This window comes from Venturia canescens, chromosome 1 (assembly GCF_019457755.1).
Source record: "Venturia canescens isolate UGA chromosome 1, ASM1945775v1, whole genome shotgun sequence".
NCBI classification, from domain to species: domain Eukaryota; kingdom Metazoa; phylum Arthropoda; class Insecta; order Hymenoptera; family Ichneumonidae; genus Venturia; species Venturia canescens.
Genome location: NC_057421.1, coordinates 4,462,231 through 4,482,889, shown reverse-complemented (window position 1 = coordinate 4,482,889; position 20,659 = coordinate 4,462,231). Strand labels below are relative to the sequence as shown.

The window sequence follows — 20,659 nt, the reverse complement described above, 5'->3', positions numbered from 1 at the left end:
AGTTTCACAAGAAAAATAATGAATAAACTTTGCAGAAAGAATCGCTCGTCCGATAGCCCGGTACAAGGTCGGATGCGAAGTCGCGATAATCTGGAAAGACTCGGAGGTTATCAACGTGTCGTACTATGAGCTTGATTTTTTCCAGTCTCGTGCAGAAAGCGGACAAACTCTTGTCCACACCAACAACTCATACTCCCTCGTCGCACATGTGCTTTCCTATATTATGTTGACGACGTGGTTACCATAGCAATTTACAGTGGCCGGGCGACTGTCCGCTGTTTGCTGTCCGTTCCCAGAGACTCTTGTTCTATAAAACACTGCCACGTCGAACACACGCGAGTATATAAAACTGGTAACATCCCATACAGGATGTCCCAGCAGTCGCTTGCAGCCCCTAAAAATGGTACTTCGATCGCAACTCTTTACGGAAAAAGACATTTTTTATAATTCTATGGAGAAAACATGGAAAAAAAATCTTTTTCACGGGGAGTCTTGGAGGCTTTGTAAATGATCGAAATTCCATTATAAATTGAGGCAACGATTCGAAACGGAGTCAAACCACTTTTTGGGGCGAATAAAATCTGGGAAATGTGCAGCTGAGAATATTCCTGAGTAAACAGACCCCAAAGTATGTCAAAGTAAAATATTTTTTTCGCTGATTTTCTCCAGCTTCCCAGCGGAAATGCCTCGCCTCAGCTGACGATGGAGGAAGAAGAGCATTTTGTTTCTCTTACATTTTGAGGAGTTCCATGTCCGCTGGGTCGATCGAAGCTTCGGAAAGGGAAAACGTTTTTCTGATTTTTCAACGCGTTCCGTTGCGTCCAAACTCGAAGGCGATTCCGAGACACCCTGTGGAGGCAAGGGATGAGCGAGTATCATCGCTCGAGCTCCTACCACCGAAGCTACAATTTGTGTTGAACGTGTGCCAAGCAAAGCGTTTCGATGTGCTCGTAGAAATAGTTAAGTCTTTAGCCAGAGCGATATACAGAGCCTTGGCAAGTATTTCAGTAATTGGCACTGCTTCGTACGCTGTTGTAAACGCTCGTAAAGACGGCAATAATAAGCGAGTTCATCGATAAATCGTTATCGTTCACAAGGCAACGATTTCCCTCACAAACCTCGCGTTCGATCGTCTTTTTCTTCTTCACCGATTCCTCCTCGATCTCCACGCCAAATCGTCCTTTAATCAGCACACGTCGATTATTTTCAATGAAACCAACAACTCCCGCAGTTTCATTTCCGAGGTAAATCACTTGAATCACAAAACTCCGAATCGAACGATCGAAAATTTCACCGTTCAAAGCCCCACTTTTGTCAACGATTTTCCATCGACGCCCTTCTAAAATGAACTTCTCACCCGACACGTGCTCGCATCCCATCGAGTGACGTGCTTCGACGCTGCCAAGAAGCCCCGAGCTCAGGATCGCACGTTCGAGTATGAAAGCTGCCAAATACTGTGTCGTCTCGCACAGGACGCGTGGCGACGTGTACTTCATTCCTTCGATCCCAATATAGCCATACGGGCATTCAAGCTAGCGTATATAATCGTGGAAGCTCACGAACAGCGTATATCGTGTCCGCGGTGATGGTCCTCGTACTCGGCCAGTATATGGAATGACATCGCGGACGAACGAGTAGGTGTTTCCTCGCTCGAGCAGCGAGCGCAAAGACGATTGTGAATTCGCTTGTTCTCGGTGTGTGTGTGTGTATAGACAAAATGTAAATGATGAACAGATTTAACGGGAGTGACATATATTTTGTTCTCGTATTTCATACTTTATGAATCCACCTGTGATAAAGCCGGCTGTGGGTGTTCGCCTTCGGAATATTGTGAGACGTCACTTTGTGCATTGCCCTTATTCGGATGAACGGGGGCTTTAGGCTCGAGGGCTTCATCGTTTCGGGAAAAATCCTCGGGGAGTAGCGATTTTCTTTTTTCTCCGAATTGACGATCATTCGGGGCGGGGGGCTCGGTGCGATTTCTCGGGAGTCAAACGCGTCGAGGGAGCCGGCGAGTGAGCGAGCAGGGAATCGGAGATGCAGAGCGGCTGGAGCCGGAGCGGAGCAGCAGGAGAATCGTTAAAACGAAATAATCTCATTTAGTGGAGTGTGCCGAAGTTCGCACGCTGTTCCCAGCAGCAAAGCGTCCGAATTTCATGAACGGTCGGGGGACGATTAATTTGAAAGGAATTCGGACATAGGGCTTGCCTTCGACGATTCTCGGAGACGAGAAATCGGGGAATCGACGTTTTTTAAAGATCGTGGAAGAAGGTCAAGGCCAGACGATCGCGCATGGGCGAGACAGCAGCGTGGTTCTCTTTAAACTAGTCTCCGTCGTTGTGAAAGCCTCGTGAGTGTGGAATCGAAAGCGTAGAACACGTATGCACAGACGTACCATCGGGGGTTGGGCGTTTCGTAGCGTACGTTGCGATTCATCAATTATTCGAAAAGCTACTGTAAAGTGAGGGTGTCCGTATCGCGAGGGAGCTAGAACACGTCGCGGCGAGGTCGTCGAGCGTGCACTTCGCGGAGAATTCGCCCGCGTTTTACACATTCAGAAATCCACACATATGCGCATTAATTATATACGTAACAATAGCGAGTGAGAATCGTTGAAAATAAAAGAAACGAGGGCTCCGGCGGAAGGATCGATGTCTGGGAATCGCGATGAGAAAGAGCCCGAGGAAACCGGCTCGTACGAAACCGGCGTGAAGGCAGAGGACGCGACGCGATTACGCGTCACCCTGGCGAGCGTTCTCGCGGGCCTCCCACCATCGCCCGGAAGCTTGCCCGGCTGCAGTCCGAACTCTTATCGCTCGGCGACGCCGTGCAGGCTGCCGGAAGCCGCGGTGATGGACGGTGATCGGATTTTGATCGAAAACGAAAAGCAGGTACATGTCGGATCGGAAATACCGAAATATCGAAATATCTCAGCTTCGCGCTCATTCGCATACGTTGAAAAAAGTCGTAGGAATTTTGAAAAAGTTTTGTCAACCGAAGCCCGATCTTTCGGAGTGCCTTCGAATTCGAAATCTTCCACTTTGTCCGAATAATCATGAAACGAAGTGTACGTATCGGTGGGTAAAAATTTATTAAAATAATAGTAAAGGCCAATAGTTTTTCGAGCTTCGACTTAATCGTTAGGGAAAAGCTCTTTGGTAGGGTCGATGGAATCGCTGATCCTCGATAATAGCTCTCAACAGTTGGAATAGCAATGCGATCAATCGACCCTCCGATCAGCTCAGCGCGATCGTATGACGATATGCGAAAACATTTTTTATTGTCAGAATAAGCTTATCAGGTTTAACAGCACATCGATTTTTTTGCTCCTCGTTATTTTTGTGTCGCGAAGAAAAATATTTTATTATTCTCTGTGAAGTCTGCGAACTGAACGGACGGTCTAGTTGGTGCACTTCCTTAATTACACTTTGTGCGACTCGGACAGAAAACTTTCATCGTTTTGTTCCAGAATTAAGATTTTTCATGCATTTTTTTCATTGTTTTTTTAAACTCATTCATATTCGAGGCAATTTCACTTCAATACTTTCATGTTTCGATTGCTGTCTGTAGGTTGCAAAGTATCCCGCGACCTTGTTTTGTTATGTTTTGGAAAATTTTATTTTACAACGATCCTCGACAGTGTGGAAATTTATTCAAAAGGGAACGTCCAACTCTGACTCTTATTTTGATGAAGAAGTTATATTTCTTCAAATATTTAACACCTCAAATTCATTTTCATTTTCATCGATCGTCGAGACAGAAAAAACATTGAGGCTTGAAAAATTGGCGAGGAAAACGGAGAAGAGGGATCTCGCTAATTTTGAAGATTATCGTTGAAGAAACATCGAATCGTGATCATTTTTTTTTGGCTTATCGCAAATTTTTTGTCGAGTGACCAGCAAATTTCGATGCTCGAGAAAACACTGTCTACGTTTTCATGCATAAGCATGCTGGGGAAAAAAAATTGTTGATTCAATAGCAATTGACGTTATTATTGGAAGATTCGTTTAACTGCAACGTTTTCGGGGAAAATGAATCTGTAGTTACATCTAAAACTATTCGATTCGTCTAATCATGTTTAACCCGTGGACACTCCCTTTGAGGTCACACGCTCACCACACTGGTGCAAATTTGCACTTGGACTTTTCAAAACTTTTTATTTCATCCACGAACGTATGGAATGAATTTTACAATAATACTTTTTGGGGCTAACAATTCCTTAGTAACCGATTACAATCATTGAAAAAGTTGAAAAGTCAAGTTTTATTACAGAAAAGTGGACAAATTGAAGAAAGGAATTTCGAAGTTCAAGGCATTTGAAATTTTCGTGGGTGGAAATTTGCACCAATGCCAAATTCGTTGTTCCAATGACTTTTTTTTCTCAGTGCAGATGCACTTTATTGTATTCCTTGTGTCGGCAAAAAATCTGATGGAAAAAAGTAACGTTTTTGTTGAACATCTCGTGAGAAATGTTGAATCGCGCGTCACGGGGAAATTTGGTGCGTTGTACGGTGAAAATTTCCCCAAATTTGTTTAACGTACGTTTCTTTCGATCGCCGATTTCTACCATGCCCGATTATCAACGAAATTTCATGAAAGCTTGTAATTTTTCAAATGCCAATGATGCAGAACGCCCACAGTCGAAGACCGAGTCATAACGAGGCCCCGACGATCGAGCAGGCCAGTCCTGTGAAATCGCCTTTCAGTGACATCGTCCGATCGATCGGTTCGCCGAACCCCTCGCTCGCTTCATCGGGGAACTCTTCTCCCAGAAGAGGTTCATTCTCGGTAGGCTCTGATGACAATATTGTCATCGGGCCTTGGGATCGTGGCATGGAAATAAGCGACCGTTGTGCCATCACGGATCGAGACAAATTCCACAAATCGGAACACCACGCGGTTGGGAATAACGTGGAGGGGTTCGTCAGCGCGGAGTCTAACGATTCGTCGAAGGGCTCGGGGAAAAACTCGAGAAGCAAAGTTTTTCCGACGGCCCCGGGAGTCGCGGCGCGCGACGCTTTCGGTGAGTACAAATTGCAAACTCAAATCTGCCGGGAGAATCTCTGGAAATCGCGAACCCATCCAAAGTGCCTTTTGATCTTCCTTTTTTCCTACAAAAACGACAAACTCAATCGGCAATGAAAGTGTCTTATGACGATGACCGATTGTCGAGAGAACGTACGAAGGCTGCAACCTCCACGTGTTCCAATATTTTATCGTTTCAATATCGCTGCAGATAGTTCAACTGTCACCCTTGCGTATAAAATTTAATCGTGAATGTGAAAATGTTCAGATAGTACAAAATACATTCGGTCACGCGACCTACGATGTACTCTGCTTAATCATTTTCCTCATAACGAGTCTTCTCACGCAAATAAGAAAAATTGACTCGATCGTCGTACTAGAAATTGAAACATCACGTCTGAACGATGTTTTTATGAAGGACACACTTTTAGCAAAAGCCCAGATGGAAGAAATATTGTGTGTTTGGGGATTCGAATCTCCTTAGTTTCAAGCCGCGCTGAGTTGGGTTCACAAATTTCATTAAAGTCCAATTATTCGATCGAGCCTCGAGCTTATTTCTATTGGAAATTTGAATTTTCTCAATTTTAACTATTGCAAGTTTGAATTGTGAAAAATATTGTTGGCTCAATAAATTGTGGCGAAGAAACTGAAATTTGTTACCCCGAATTAAAATTCAGGCGAATCGAGCACTCAGTTTTTTGGCTCGAATCATTATTTCCATTTCTGAAAAAAATATCGTTCAACCACCAAAAGTTTTTTGGATCGAAAAATTTATTTGTTTGCCACGATTGGTTGAGTCGACGAAGAAATCGGTTGGATCAACACATTTTAACAGTCGGATGCTTAATCCTCGCTCAGTTAAAAGATAACATCATTTTTTTTATCGTTTGCAATAAATCTGACGTGCCAATGTATTTGATGTCGGCTAATCGACCGGAAGACGGATCACGTAAATTGCGAGGCCTCAATTATCACGTTGCACAACTTCTTTTGTATTATTTTGAAGTAAAGAAAAAAAGCGTTGTTTATTGGATTCGTGGTGAAGCTAGGAGGGTACTTTCGATAATAGTAAATGCTTTTTCTTTTTCTACAATTATAATTAATTTTCGTATGAAAGCTGTCACACTTGATCGCTTGAACGCACCAAAGTAGCAACGTTTGAGTAACCAATTATTTTTTATATACACACGGAGAAAAAAAATAGTAAGAATTACTATGCCGTCATAGTATCAGGCTTCGATATCGTCCATTTTGGAGGTTTTTACCAAAAACGTTGTAGTTTTCGTGTCGTTTCATATGAAGATTTCTGAATTGCTTATTTTACAGTTGAGCATAGTAAAATTTCAAGAGCTCGAATACATGTATCACCGACCCGTCGAAATGTTTGAAAATGTACGTAGCAAAATTTCATTTGCGCTTGAATATTTACACGGAGAGAAGAAAATTGTAAAAATTACCATATCACCATAGTGTTAGGATTGGCTATATCGCCCATTTTGGAGATTTTTACCAAAAACATTGTAATTTCCAAGTAAATTCCGAATAAAAACTTTTCAATCGCATACTTTGCTCTGACAAAGGTTTAAACTGTGCTATTTGTTCCTACGTACTTCACCGAAGAAACGTTGTAAAATTTATGTGGACTCGATGATGAACTGTAAAGTAGAATTATTAATGCCGTTTTTCTGTCGTTAGTACTGTTTTCACAATCGAAATTTACAGTTGAGCATAGGTAAATTTGAGGAGCTCGAACACAAGGATCCGCCAAAGTGTTTAGAAATTTACTATGGTACACAGCAGGATTTCATTCGCGCTTGTTTTGCCATGACACATTAATTTTCATCGAGTTCTCGCTTCATAAAAAATGAGTACGTATGTTCGTAAGAATGAATAAATATTATACGACATAGAACTCGGTGCCCAATTTGAATGAATTCATGAAAATGTTCAAGCACTCGCTCGCACTGAGAAAATTTTTTTTATTCCTACTGGATCAATAATTCGTATTCGTTTTTAAGTATTTCTGAAACATTCGTCAAAATTTCAAATAATAAATCTACTCTTCAAATGATTCCACGCTAAATCAGCCCCGAGAACAGCAATAAAAGCAAAAACGCTTCAAAGAGCCAGTTAGCAGGAAGAATAACAAAAAGCAAATCGCACACCGATCAGTCAGTTGGAATTTGCCTTGACAGGGATGTTATTGTGGCTGATTATTCATGAAGTATGCACCCTCCGTTGGGAGTGCTGCTACACACGTTGGCTGAAAAGAAAATTGTGCGTGTAACCTTGGTCAGCCGCATTCTTAAGGCGATTCAAATAGAGTTTGACAACTTGCAACATTCAAAGTTAAGGAGTTTCGGTACAGGCGATACAATGTTGCCATGCTAACCCATGCTAAAAAAATTAAAAAATTCAAAAAGTTCAGAATTTTATAAAATTTGGTGAACATATTCTTTAGTGCCAAATTTGACTATACAAATTTTTTAAGATTTTTCTTCTACACAGTTATCGAGTAATTGATCACTAAAGTTCACGTGTATAAGCATAGCGTTTCCATATATATAGGTATACATTCCGGGCATAAGAAATCTGCTTTAATGCGTAATTACTCGATAACTAAGTAGAAAAAAATTTTGAAAAAATTTGTATTTTCGCACTTGATGTTGAAGAACATTATCACCAAATTTCATCAATTTCTTAACATTTAGACTTTTGTACCGAAACTCCTTAAGCGGCCTGAACAGAAAATCAGTGTCATTGAACTTTTCGGTATCCGGAGAGTCATTTTCGGTTCATGATAATCGAAAGATCGTTGCTCACGCTAAGCTCAGGTGAGAATCGATACAAGAAACATTACAGGGCGTGACAGCACGAGGTCTACTGACGTTAACATAATTAATCTCAAATGCTAATAAAAGCGAAATGGACGGTCAGGAAATTATTAGTTTTGACGTCATCCCTCGTCAGAGGGAATTGTCTCAATTACTGAAATTAGTGAAAACAACTAATTTTCATAAATTCTAATGAAGAAATGTAATTTGCACTACACTACAAAAAAAAATGAGCATAAAAGCACAAACGATACGGAAATAAACAGAAGAAACGAAAGCTCAATCGCACCCAAATAAACAAACAAATAAATAGAGGATATTTTGGCAATAAAGTTGTAAGAAAAAATGGGAAAGATTGCAGCCCCTTTTGCTATTTTTAGTAACATTTTTATAATGAAAAATAAACAATCAGAAAGAGCGGCGATGTTGACAAACGAGCAAACAAATAAAAAAGAGACGTTAAAACCGAAACAAGCTCAATCAGAGCCGAATAAACAAATGAATGAATAACGAGGCAAAAGGGAAAAAGTCCAAATAAACATAACTCAAACACTTGGACTTGTAAGACAAAAAATAGAGAAAAAATATCGCTGCAGTCCACGCTGCTATTTTTAGTAGGATTCGTTTTATGAAAAAGGAGCAAAGACTAGGGCACATAGACGATTAGCTAGATAATAAATGAAATACATACATTAGCTATGCCACAGCGACCGCATAATCTTTTGGTCAATCTGGCAATACTCTTTGGCTTCGAACAGTGGCGTAGTTGAATTATTGAGGACGAGCTAGAGCCTGTAGAAGTTCGATATACGCGAGGAGGAAAAGTGCAGCCTTTGTATGTTTATACGATCACATGTACGAAAAGTTTTTTTTTCGATATTTCCTCGTCGACGGATGAGTTTGTGCGATGTCAAAAGCGCGCTGGTGAGACTCGGAGGGCGCCAAGTTTTTTCGCGTCCTCACTTCCGATCGAAACTCCTTGAAATTTCGCCTCTTCGAAATGTGCTTCTCGCTATTCATAGGTCCGAAATTGACTCACGCAGCTTCCGAGGCTAACCATCCCTCGCTGCCGGAAACACCGACGCCGGGCGAACCCAGCGATCCGGAAACCAAAAATGGACACATGCAAAATGGAACTGCGGGCGGATCCATCAGTCAAAACGAACCAGATCCAGAAACTCTCTTCTTCCGGTACGCTCATATCGTGCTCCCGACTCCGGACAGCACCATCACGGAATCAATCCAATCATTCAAACCGCGAGAGCGTGACACACGCGAAAATACACAGAAATTTCGTTTTGTATTAACGCTCGTGGCTCTCTCTCTCTCTCTTTTCGTGTGTGCATCCTGGAAAAAAATATTTCGCATTACCAAAGGAATGAAGCGGTCTAAAAATAATCCACCAACGTTATTATCGGCTTCTACAGTTTGCTTTATGACCTAGAAGAATATAATATCGCACGTTCCTCCCTCGTTTGCACGACACGACGATACGATCATATTGCGTTATTCCACTAATCGTAATTCTCTCAATAATACAAGCACAGCATTTCAGGGCATATTGTAAAAACGCGGGCTTCCACCTTCCCTCTGAGCTTTACGATGTCCCCTAACTCATTAAATCCTCAAATGTTCGTGGCTTATGTGGTGTCATATTTTTAGAATAAGAGAACTAAGCATAGAAAAAAAAACACTAAATGGATTGGGACATCAAAAACTATGCTCCCAAATTAGTCACGATTACTCGACGACCAATTTTCACCCTTGTCTTTATCAACTATTTTTAGTCCCTGTCACAAGTCTTTGACGTTTATTTCCAGTCTGTTTGAGATCATTGTCTCCCCAAAACATTCCTTTTCTACTGTTTTTATGATTCGGATAAGGGACTCGGGACACTACTGTGTTTTTGATGCGTAGAAACATTCGTTGGCGATAAATTTAAATTTTTCAGGCTCCTTGCGAGTCGGAACTTTTTTTAGAGATTGTAGTTTTTGCAAATGAAAGTAGCAAGGGATTTACCAAGTTTTTGCCTCTGACTCTGCAAATCATTTTTCTAAAAATTGCAATTTTGAAGAGATTTTCAAAATGAATTCTTTTGACTGCACAAAGGGACACTGTTATTTTTACAATTCTACTTTTATTCGATTATCAAACTTTCAATTTTTCGGTTGAAATTTCATTAAATTTGTTTTCATTGAGAAAACGGGTCAGAAATTATGAAATTATCAGTGAGTTTACGGATATTAATCTTCGTCCCGTGATTATCGTTTTAGCGATGGGAGACGGAGAATCGACATGGTTCTCGTTTACCAGGAAGAAAATGAGGGAGTAATGACAGAAACAGAGGCCAAAAAAAGACAGCAGAGAAAAGTATTTCAAGAGAATCTTCTCAAAGAAGGTCTTCAGCTCGAGCTGGAACCAAAGGAGAATTCGTTCGATGGGAAAACTGCTTTTCTCAAACTTCATATACCTTGGAAAGTGAAAATTCGGTACGCCGAATTGATGAACCTAAAGTTGTACACGAAACGATTCATCACGATATCGGTCAAAGCTTGGGTAAGTGTCGTCACAAGTTGAACATTCGTCAGCTCATAATTATCGTGTGAAATTCGCTCGAGGCCAAAAGTCTCCAAGATCAGCCAAGAAAATGTGCCTTTCGAATGATAAAAACGTTTGGTTTCCTCAGTTTTTTTCACTTTTAGTGGTTTCCCCCGATCGGCCAATCCTCGGAACTGAAAAATGAAATGAGAATTACTGTAAATGTTTATTTTTCTTGAAAGGGCGACGAGGGTGGAAAGGGGAAGAAAAACGTTTGGGAGAAGTGGTTGAACTGGTTCAATTGGATAAAAAAAATACAATCTTGGGACACGAGCCTGTACCCTGAAGAGCCGAGTTTTTACTGCAGCACAGATTCCGGTGATCGAGAAGAAAGGTACGATCGAGAAGTAGGATCCTCGAAAAAGTTTCCTCCTTTGAAGAACAAAGAATTTCGCTCATTCAACGACGATTACGTTTCGTTTGTTCGGTCGAGTTTACTTTTTCGTGAGATCCAAATTATTAAGGAGCTCATAATCGTCTAAGGAAAAAAACGCAAACAACCCAATCGTCATCAATCAAAGTCCTAATCAAAACATCAAAGTAAAACCACTAAATCATGATGAATCGTATTTACCGTTCGCTGAAATTGCGATCGATGACAAACTCTCCGGGGACAACACTCCCCATAGAGAATGCCCAGTCCCTGCAGACCGATCGGTAAACTTACTTGCGTATGGACAATGTCGAAGCGTCGATTGAGACACGAGCTATAACTCGACTCGACCTTTCAATGCAGAAACAATGTCTATACGCGTAATGCACTTTTCCCTTGTCTATTCATATCACACCTCGCTGGGCGTGGCCAGATATACTTTTATAGAATTACACTTGACCACGAGACAACAGCTGTTCGCTACTCCAAACTCCCGGCTACAACTTCGTTATTCAACCGCACTTCGCAGTATCGGAATTAGTGATGAATGTGCTTGGACGCTTTCATCGGGCTTGAGATTTTAATTATTCCTCTACACCCGCAGTTCCTTTTTCTTTTTAATTCAAAGTTCCATCGCACCGCTTTTTCGAATTGAACTTTGAATAATGATGAAGGCGGGAGGACGCTTTTATCGGATTCGAGCTTTTAATTATTCCACCACTTTCATTTTTCTAGTCAAAAGTTCCATAATACTACATTTTTCGAATTCACCTAATGACGAGCGAAGGTCGAAGACTAAAAAGTTTAAAAGACGCTCTACGTCGCGACATGACTAAAACTCACGAAATTAAGTCGAGAATTCGTTGAAACGTGGTGAGGAAAATTGGCGACGAATCGATAAGAACATTTAAAATTAATTGCCATGCGATAAAATAAATTGAAAAAAAATTTTGATCAATTCAAATTTAAAAAATAAATCGAAAAGCCACAATTGACAGTAAAAGGTACAGAGTCGAGGCAGTAGAGAACAAAACGATCTCGGAAAAACTTACAAATAAGTTTTGCATTTCAAGCCGATTGGAACGCGAAATGAAACTAATTTGAATAAATTAATGAAAAATTGAAAGAGAGGAAGGAGAATTCTCAGTTGAAGATCGTTGGTTCGAATACTTGAGAAATGTCGAGAGGTTGGGAATGAAAGGGTCGATTGAATGTAGACTCTCAAAGGTATGTGGGACTGATGCAAACGAGAACGAAGTGAGGGAGCGAAAATACGAACAATATAAGTTTTGCGAGAATAGATAATAAAAGTTGAATAAAGGTTGAAGTAATAAAGAGAGTCAGATAATGGATCAAGTTTGTTAAGAATGTCGTTTTATAGAATCGAGGTTGTGAAATATCGATTATTTAACGAGTCTGACCTAAACCCTTTCAACATTGCGTCGCATCGTTCGAAAATATCTACTTTTCATCACCGCGGGTGGATGTCTACTTCATATATGTGGAGGTACATGACATTTTCCATCGATTTGCGGTCATCGATCATTGTCTCGCACGCTTTTCCATATTCTATAACTTTCCCGAGCTTATGTAACATTCGAATCAAAGCTGTGATAAGTAGGTTTGTTGGGTTGAGATGTCATTGGAAAGTTTCGTTGGTTCGACTACTGGCTCTCGATCATACCAAATGTGCAATTCTGTGTCAAAATAGCGCGTTCAATTCTTTGACACATTGCGATGGTAACCGAAAACCATTGGCAAGACGCTGCGGGATCTGCGGTTAATCCAACGATTTTTTCCTCTGCTCGCAATATAGTCGTGATTCGTCACATTGGTGAGACGACCTCCAGAGTAATTGGGATTTTATCTTTTGGGCACGGCCGTTTATTTTTCGCGCGTGGAAATCGGCTTCTCGATCTCTCATTGTTCCTCATCGACCCTCTAATCTGTGGAATTTGATAAAAATGAAAAATTGTATTAGAGAAAAGTGAATAAGGATTAAAATCTACCAACGAACGTGGGTGTGCCATGGAAATGTAGCTTAAGAACGAGGTAAAGCGTAATGTAGAATCAACATTCTACAAAAAAACTTTGTTGGATCGACAGACCGTAGTGAAAAAAATGAAATTCGTTGATTCAACAAACTGTTTGATGATTCAACGTTTTTGTCGAGGTGAGAAATGTTTGTTTGAGTCAGCAAACTAAGGATCACCCGAATTTTTATTGACTTAACGAGTTTCATTTTTTTCGTCACGATTCCTTGATCCAACAAAAATTTCATTGAATCAAGAAATTTCTTTTCTCAGGGTATTCCCTAAACGATGAAGTCTGTAATTGCGCGTCCAGTTTCAATATTTGATCAATTTTTTGCGACGATGACACTGCTGCAATATCGAACGTTCTTTTATTCTTTTTCGATAGATTCGTCGTGAAAGACCGCGAAACGGCCTATACACCAGCCCAGAGATCACTCATCGTAATGCAAATATTGTCGAGAACGAGATACGACGAAATTTCGGAAAAAGCTGGCGTAAGAAGATTGATAGCTGATGGCAGCTATCTCGATTGTTTTCCATTGCACGAGGGTCCTTACGACCGACCTGGATCAGACGGGGTTATTACCGACAGGCATTTACTTTACCTCATCTGGGCGAGACCATCTCAGTGGTAATTGTTGATCTCTCAATAAATGTAGACTATTTTTGTAAAATTCAATTTCTCCCACTTTATCACTGTGTAAGAAAAAGAAGAGATTAGTCAAGTACATAACTAACGAAGCAAAAGACTGCTGCAAAATTTCCATTGGGTCAAAGTTCAAACATTTTTTCTCAATTGAACAGAAGTCTAAGAAAATTTCAACTGTTTCGAAAATGTAAAAGTACCAATAATCAAGCATAATCATTCTCGTAAATTAAAACATCATTTGAAAGAAATCAATTTGAAAAATAATTCAAGAGTTTTCCTGTCTCTGCCTATAATGAGTTTTTTCACCTTAGCTGAGCACTCATGAATATTTCTGAACATCCGATTTCTCGGATTGAAAAAAATAGAGGGATTTTGAAACCATTGAAAGCTTGTAACAAACTATGGTTTCAACAAAAATGCTTTACTATTGAGTGATCGTACAATAAGTTTATGATAATTTTCGATGATTATTCGTTGAAGGTACAAGAGACAACCCCTGTGGTTGATAAGACGTTATTTCGGTGAAAAAGTTGCGTTGTATTATGCCTGGTTGGGTTTTTACACGAAAGCTTTGTATCCACCGGCAATCGTGGGTGTTCTCTGCTTCATTTATGGACTGGGAAGCATGGACAGTCCCGACAACATACCGACCAAAGAAATCTGTGATCTTAAACTCGCTGGTAAGCTCCGAGGCTTTTTAATGTTTTGTTATCTGTTTGATTTTATTTCTGTACATTTTTCTTTGTTCACTCGTTTATGAATTTTGAAGAAAAATGAACAATTTCTTCAACGATTCAATGGTTTCTCTCAAAGAATTATTGCATAATTGAATTACCTGGCGATTAATGCTATCAAATGATCGGTAATAAAATTACCGAGTGAAGTATGCAGAATCCAGAAAAAATACTCCGGCTGTTTGATTTCTTTTATCCTCGAAGCTGTCTCGCTAAACAGCATTTTTTATTGTGGCGATTGATTATATTGAAAAATTGATGAAAAATCGTTTCTCCTTTACGAAGGTAACATCACCCTGTGTCCGTTGTGCGATAGAGCGTGTTCGTATCGAAGGTTGAAAGACTCTTGTCTGTTCTCCAGGCTGACGTATCTCTTTGATAATCCAGCGACTGTCTTCTTCGCGATTTTTATGTCATTTTGGGGTGAGTAAATAATGGTCCACTTTCTGTTTGATTCCTTTGGAGTTCTCTGAAAAAAAAAAAAAAAAGAAACAATCAAATCATTTTTTATTCAATTGGAATACGATCATTCAACAGCAACGACATTTTTGGAACTTTGGAAACGTCGACAGGCAGTGATAGTGTGGGAATGGGACCTCCAGAACGCCGACGGTGACGAAGAGCCTCGACCCGAGTTTGAAGCTACTGTCAAAACTTTCAGGATCAATCCGGTGACCAGGGAACGTGAACCATATTTGCCAGCATGGACTAGAGCTCTCAAGTTTACGGTTACGGGTTCCCTGGTATTTTTCATGGTAATTTTATATCCAAGAATATAAAAAATGGCCAAAAAAATCCTTCGAAGAATACTCATGTCCAACCTGTCGGAATAAATTTCCACAACTTTTAGCATTGCAAATGAACGTTCGTATGAAATGTGCAGGAAATAAAAATTAATGTCTAAATTCTTGCGTTTAACAGATCTGCGTGGTCCTTGGTGCGGTCCTCGGGACAATTATTTATCGAATATCCTTAGTGGTTGTGTTCTACGGCGGGGGAGGTGAATTCTTAAGAAAGCATGCGAAGATATTTACATCTGGGTCCGCTGCTCTCCTCAACTTGGTGATGATAATGTTACTTACGAGGGTTTACAATCGGCTGGCACTATGGATGACGAACTATGAAAATCCTCGAACGCAGACCGAATATGAGGACAGCTTCACGTTCAAGATATTCCTTTTTGAGTTTGTCAATTTTTACTCGTCGCTCATATACATTGCGTTCTTCAAAGTGAGTGCTGGTCGAAGATCATTTTTTTCTCTTACACTGACAAGGTTTTCAAGTGTCAATTTTGTGGCTGATTTTTTATTCTCCTTTATCTTCTTTCCGATTGAAAATATATTTCGACACTGTGACGCTGATATAATTTTGACATGAAACCAACGTGGTTCGCAGTATCAAAGTTGAAAGTGTTTTTACAACGAATTTTTGTTTTTCCGCCTGAAAAATGAATGGTCAATTTCAGGGAAGATTCTACGCTCATCCTGGCGATGCGGATGCACGCTCGTCCGAGTTTTTCAGGATCAAAACTGACGTGTGTGACCCCGCTGGCTGTTTATCCGAGCTCTGTATACAACTGGCGATAATAATGATAGGCAAACAGTGTTTCAATAACTTCGTCGAAATATTGTCACCGAAGTTGTGGAATTGGTGGCGAAAGAGAACTCACGTCGCTGCGACGACGGATCACACGAGACCTTACACCTATTGGGAGCAAGATTACCAACTTCAAGATCCTGGCAAACTTGCGCTTTTCGACGAATATCTTGAAATGAGTGAGTCGAAGTTAAAAGTTGTGCAATAAATTCGTGGTCGGGTTCTTCATTTTTATTTCCGGTCAAATCACTTTTGGCAGAGAATTTATCGAATTTCGTACTAAATGAAAAAATTCCTCAAGCTATTTACTCACTGAGCACTGTAAAAAAAATTGTGTTTTATCAGAAACTGAAGAAATTTCACGGTATATTATTGCAGTCATCCAATATGGTTTCGTCACTCTCTTCGTCGCTGCTTTTCCACTGGCTCCGTTCTTCGCGTTGCTTAATAATATCGGAGAAATAAGGTTGGATGCTTATAAAATGGTGAAAGAAGCAAGAAGGCCTTTGGCTGAAAGAGTCGAGGATATTGGCGCGTGGTATGGAATTCTCAAGGGTGTCACTTACGCAGCTGTCGTTTCGAACGTAAGTTACTTAGTTTTCAATATCTTCAAAAAACTATCACTGAACCCTTGATGATTTTTTTCCCGCTCCTTTGGGTAGTCATCAAATCTAGTTTTTTTTCGGATAATGTTCACCAAATTTGACTGTATGATACACAATTTTACCTTCTTTTTGTCGAAAAACGAAAACATAAAGATCACAATTAAACCTCACAAGAGAATATCGAAGTTGTTCTTCGACTTGCTGCAGTTTCGAAAAATAAATCGTATGAATCCATACAGTTGATGAATAAACGAGCTTCTTCAAGACACGAGTAACGCTAAAATCGTTTCCGTACGTCTTAAAAATGTTTGTTTTGTAAACAAAACTGACTTCTTTTTCAGGCGTTCGTTATTGCTTACACGTCCGATTTTATACCACGCAGCGTGTACGCATTCGTTTATTCCCCAACGAATGATTTGGTCGGTTACATTGACAGTTCTTTGTCGGAGTTCAACACTTCGCATTTCCGTCCTGACATGCAGAGCGACGTGGACGCTATACGACCAGAAACTTGTCAATATCGTGGTTACAGGAACGGGCCACAACACAAGGACCCTTACGGACTGAGCCCCCAATATTGGCACGTGTTCGCAGCTCGTCTTGCGTTCGTCGTCGTTTTCGAGCACGTGGTAATTCTGATCGTTTATTCGTTTGTTCAGCAGACTCGACGAGTTTTTAATGTGCATTATTAGGACAAATGAAAAAAAGTTTTGCAAAATATTCCAGGAGTTTCTACACAGTAAAGATTGCGAAAAATTCTTTTTGTTTAAAGGTTTTTGCACTGACTGGAATAATGAGCTACGCGATTCCAGCGACACCAGGATCGGTGGCGACGCAACTTCAACGCGAAAGATTGTTGGCCCAAGAAGCGAAGTACGAAAAAGGAATCAAGGGTCGTGAAGACGAGGAAGATCTGATCTCAGTCTTGAGAGAAGCTGGACACATGGGTAGAGCAGCTGGCAGGAGAGGAAGCTGGGCAAGAAGATTTAGCAAAATAAGTGATGGGTTGGATGCTCACGTTGATATTGGGACGAGACTCAATCGTGAGAGCGAAGCGACATCCACAGTTTGGGAAGTTACGTAGTTCGTTAAGTGTGTTAAAATTTCAGTGATGGAAGAAACAACTAAATCATTTCGGTCAGAGCAAAATTTACAAAAACGTGTTCCTCGTTATAGAAATTCTGATAGATATTAGTATGATTACAAAACCCTGTTGTTTCAAAGGTGTTTCGAAAAATGTCCTCAATTCCTGTACGTTTTTATAACCTCAAGAAATTTCTATATAGAATTTCTTCATAGAAAAAATTTCGATCGTTCGAATAAAGTTATTTTTTGGCGATCGTAAACAAACCTGGAGTAGTGCAGTTTTTCTAGTATTTTTCTCACTGATAATTTGGTCTTCAAGACCCTGAAGGCCATTGCTTAAATTATTTTTCTACAAAATTTTGGAAACTGAAGAAATGATGGAAACAAAAAGCTTCAATGCATTCCAATAATTAAAATACTTTTCTTATAAAAGACTAGAAGTATATTTGAACTTTGTTATCTAATGAATACTGTATATATGTAATTACTGGCATTCATTTGCCAGCATGAATTTTGAACTCGTTTACCCAAATGTGAGTGTCTCAAATGTAATTGAGAGTAAAGCTTTTTGTGTACAAGAAAGAACGTTCGATATTGGTGAAATTCTATCATTCAATGATAAGCTTCCCCGGTGTAATTGTTAATTCGCTTGAACAATGATTAGAGCCAACTTTTTTGCAATAAGTTTGCAAATTGGAAAAAAATGTAGTTCAGTGGCAACTTTGCTCAGCCTTCGAAATTTGTTTTGTGGTTCGATCGTATTGTTTGTAGAATGAGCATGTTATTTTTCACCATTTCTCAAATAATGTTACTAGTCATACAAAATAGCAACTTCTATGTGTGATTATCATGAATTGTTTCAAAAACAATGTTTGCACATTGATGACAGACAAAAAGTAGGGAATGAAAATTTCTTCTAGCATTTTCTATGTTCTGAACAACTCAATTTTTCATTTTGATTCGAATGTGTTGTAACGAGATTTTTCCCCGCAAAGGGTCCAACCTGTCCCTTCTCGACTCACCTGACCCGCTAACGGGTGGAGGCGTACCGGCGAGGTCGGGCTGGGCGCCAGGTACCGAGGTACCGTCGGAATACCGACTTATTTTTCGCCCTACCTCGCCGAATACGACCTTCCGAGCCACCCGACACAGGTGACCGAGGACGGTCCGGCTACTCAGCTCCAACTGAGGTACGAAGTGGTAGAGGGGCTGGCCCAAGGTGAGAGTAACAACACGAGGTAACATAAAAGGTCAAAAGAGATACTCAACGCGTAGTTATTTCGACTTAAAATGCAGTTTATTAGTCGGAGGTAGTCGTGGCTCGCCCACAATAATACAGGAAGTAATAGCAAAATTGGGTCCGATCGAACTGATAAACAAAAGAATAAAGTAACGAAATCGACCACCGAATCAGTTGTGCGCGAGGAAAGAAGTTCCACTAAAGAAAATTCGGAGTCGCCGCTGCGAGGTAGTCCAAATAGGATAGGTAAGCAGCGGCGCGTCGTGGCTTGCAGGCAACTTGACGCCTCCATTTACACAAAATTACTATGACAGAATGACGCAGGAATCGCACGCGAGAGAAATAAATCGCGATAAAGAAAGTATGGAATCACCGCTGCGAGGTAGTCCGAAACGGATAGGTAAGCAGCGGTGCGTCGTGGCTTGTAGGCAACTCGACGTCTCCATTTACAAACAAAATTATAATGTAATGCTGTAGGAATCGCACGCGAAAGAAATAAAACACGATAGCGAAAGTATGGAATCACCGCTGCGAGGTAGTCCGAAACGGATAGGTAAGCAGCGGTGCGTCGTGGCGTGTAGGCAGCTTGACGGATTCCATTTACAAGGCAAAATATAATAACGCAATAATCGCACCCGAAATAATCAAACCCGATAAAGAAAAATATGGAATCACCGCTGCGAGGTAGTCCGAAACGGATAGGTAAGCAGCGGTACGTCGTGGCTTGTAGGCAACTTGACGAATTCCATTTACAACGGAAAATATAACAACGTAATAATCGCACACGAAATAATTAAACCCGATAAAGAAAAATATGGAATCACCGCTGCGAGGTAGTCCGAAACGGATAGGTAAGCAGCGGTACGTCGTGGCTTGTAGGCAACTTGACGAATTCCATTTACAAAGTAAGATATAATAACGCAATAATCGCACGCAAAATAATAAACCCCGACGAGGGAATAATGTTTCGCTCGGGATTCTCGACTACGAAAAATCTAGAAAATAATACGCCGGAGCATAAGATAACGACATCGGCTTGGAGAGCCCGCGCGGCGAGCGCGAAGCGCAAGGAAAAAAAGGTAAACACGCGAGGACGACGCTGGCCTTGAGCGCGCGCTGAGAGAGAGACTGAGGCGAACCCGATAGTTCGCAGTTACGCAGTTACGAAACTTTGAGATATTACGACGTAATATTGGCCGTAATGTTCCACTAAAATTCTCATAATAAAACAACTAATAGGAATTAATGACTCGAAAAATAGCGCACAATAAGAAAAACAAAGCCGATTTGGGTCGCAATTGTCCTCCTCCCGTGATTCCTCAAACTCTAAAAATTAATACCCACGTGGCGTGAACGCGAGACTGTCGCAAAAGAACACGGCATCGTGGTTCGCCAAACAAAATGACTAGTACTACAAAGGGGACGCCAAATAAATGATTAAAGAATCACGGGATCGAACGCATTAATGGAGAGAAAGAGGAACGAGCTCACCGAGAGTTCCTCCGAATCAGCCAAGAACAACCAGGTAATCCAAAGGGCACTTACGCACGACTCACAGCACCAGATATCGATCGTAGACTGATGATCCCTCGCCTCGTTCGTAGGCAAGAGCTCCCGAATTCGCTCTATCCCCACCACTCATTACCCCCCACGAAGGGCCACGCGCCCGTGTCCCAGCACTGGATTATTCTCTGTCTCTCCTATCCTCACGCCTCACGTGGTATTTCGGAGTTTTTCGCGTATTACGTTGGAATGTTATCCCCACTCCGATCCAGCGAACGAGGATCGATGCGGCTGATACGGTTCTCAAATCCCGCGCTCGAGTACAGGTCCTTCCAAATGATCGTTCCTTGGTCGCCTTCCTCTAGGGCCATCCGGCGTTC

At 40.8% G+C, this 20,659-nt stretch overlaps 1 protein-coding gene and 1 long non-coding RNA gene across 12 annotated transcripts; one reads left to right on the top strand and one right to left on the bottom strand.

The window, feature by feature from the left end:
• The first annotated feature begins 1,627 nt into the window (after positions 1-1,627).
• LOC122418941 (anoctamin-4) lies at positions 1,628-18,501 on the top strand. Of its 6 annotated transcripts, XM_043433110.1 has the most exons (15): positions 2,920-3,067; positions 4,386-4,538; positions 4,630-5,023; positions 8,882-9,050; positions 10,133-10,415; positions 10,640-10,791; positions 13,252-13,497; positions 13,996-14,195; positions 14,535-14,672; positions 14,787-15,004; positions 15,171-15,479; positions 15,715-16,024; positions 16,224-16,429; positions 16,792-17,079; positions 17,223-18,501. In XM_043433110.1, the coding sequence occupies exons 2-15, from the start codon at positions 4,470-4,472 to the stop codon at positions 17,532-17,534; spliced, it is 3,294 nt and encodes a 1,097-aa protein (XP_043289045.1). In that variant the 5' UTR covers positions 2,920-3,067; positions 4,386-4,469; the 3' UTR covers positions 17,535-18,501. The 6 variants fall into 6 exon arrangements, with proteins under 6 accessions (XP_043289044.1, XP_043289042.1, XP_043289047.1 ...); XM_043433109.1 differs by lacking the exons at positions 2,920-3,067; positions 4,386-4,538 and adding an exon at positions 1,628-2,891 and having other exon boundaries at positions 8,903-9,050; XM_043433107.1 differs by lacking the exons at positions 2,920-3,067; positions 4,386-4,538 and adding an exon at positions 1,628-2,891.
• LOC122418944 (uncharacterized) lies at positions 5,251-15,481 on the bottom strand. 6 transcript variants are annotated; one of them, XR_006262773.1, is made up of 6 exons: positions 15,332-15,481; positions 11,032-14,718; positions 10,739-10,935; positions 10,330-10,591; positions 8,551-9,206; positions 5,251-7,288 (listed from the first exon to the last, which is right to left on the bottom strand). It is a non-coding gene; the product is annotated as an uncharacterized lncRNA (long non-coding RNA). The 6 variants fall into 6 exon arrangements; XR_006262774.1 differs by having other exon boundaries at positions 10,739-11,625; positions 12,252-14,718; XR_006262776.1 differs by having other exon boundaries at positions 10,739-12,776; positions 13,472-14,718.
• Positions 18,502-20,659: the final 2,158 nt, after the last annotated feature.